The sequence below is a fragment of the Cariama cristata genome, unplaced genomic scaffold (assembly GCF_000690535.1).
Source record: "Cariama cristata isolate BGI_N322 unplaced genomic scaffold, ASM69053v1 scaffold6254, whole genome shotgun sequence".
Taxonomy (NCBI): domain Eukaryota; kingdom Metazoa; phylum Chordata; class Aves; order Cariamiformes; family Cariamidae; genus Cariama; species Cariama cristata.
In genome coordinates, this window is record NW_009612258.1 from 18,091 (window position 1) to 18,537 (window position 447).

The window sequence follows — 447 nt, forward strand, 5'->3', positions numbered from 1 at the left end:
CCTCGCCCGCCATAGTGGGAGCCCGCCGAGGTGTCCTCACACAGCAATCACCGCGGCCTTTACCGGAACCCGCCGCGAGCCGCGTCGGAAGAGGTGTCACTGGGCACGCCGGGGGCTGTGAGACTCAATGTCCCGGCAGGCATCGCGCCCCAGAGTGGGGAAAGAGCAGCCGTACTTCCGTCGCGAGGCACTCTGGGAGTTGTATTCTCCGCGGGGCACTAGCCCCATGTGGCCGGAACGAGATTCTGAATCTCGCGATAGCCGGGCGCTGCGCTGTTTGGCTGAGTGGTTGCTGCGATACCGGCTCAGTTGTCTGCGGAGGCTTAATGGCTGACTGGGAGTCTGGGAGAGGAAAGGGTTGCTGCCGCCCGGGAAGCTGGGTCCGCCCCTGTTTGCGCCTCCGCGGGGTTTCCCAGTTCTGTAGGAATGGCCATTGGCGCTGCGACC

The 447-nt window shown here is 65.1% G+C and overlaps 1 protein-coding gene across 1 annotated transcript in view; it reads right to left on the reverse strand.

The window, feature by feature from the left end:
• Positions 1-143, reverse strand: part of PLAA (phospholipase A2-activating protein) — a gene marked incomplete at its 3' end in the record, with an annotated part of 17,027 nt that extends 16,884 nt beyond the window's left edge. Inside the window, exon 1 of the mRNA XM_009698533.1 lies at positions 64-143. Coding sequence (XP_009696835.1) covers positions 64-143 — 80 coding nt within the window. The remainder of the gene's footprint in view (positions 1-63) is intronic.
• Positions 144-447: the final 304 nt, after the last annotated feature.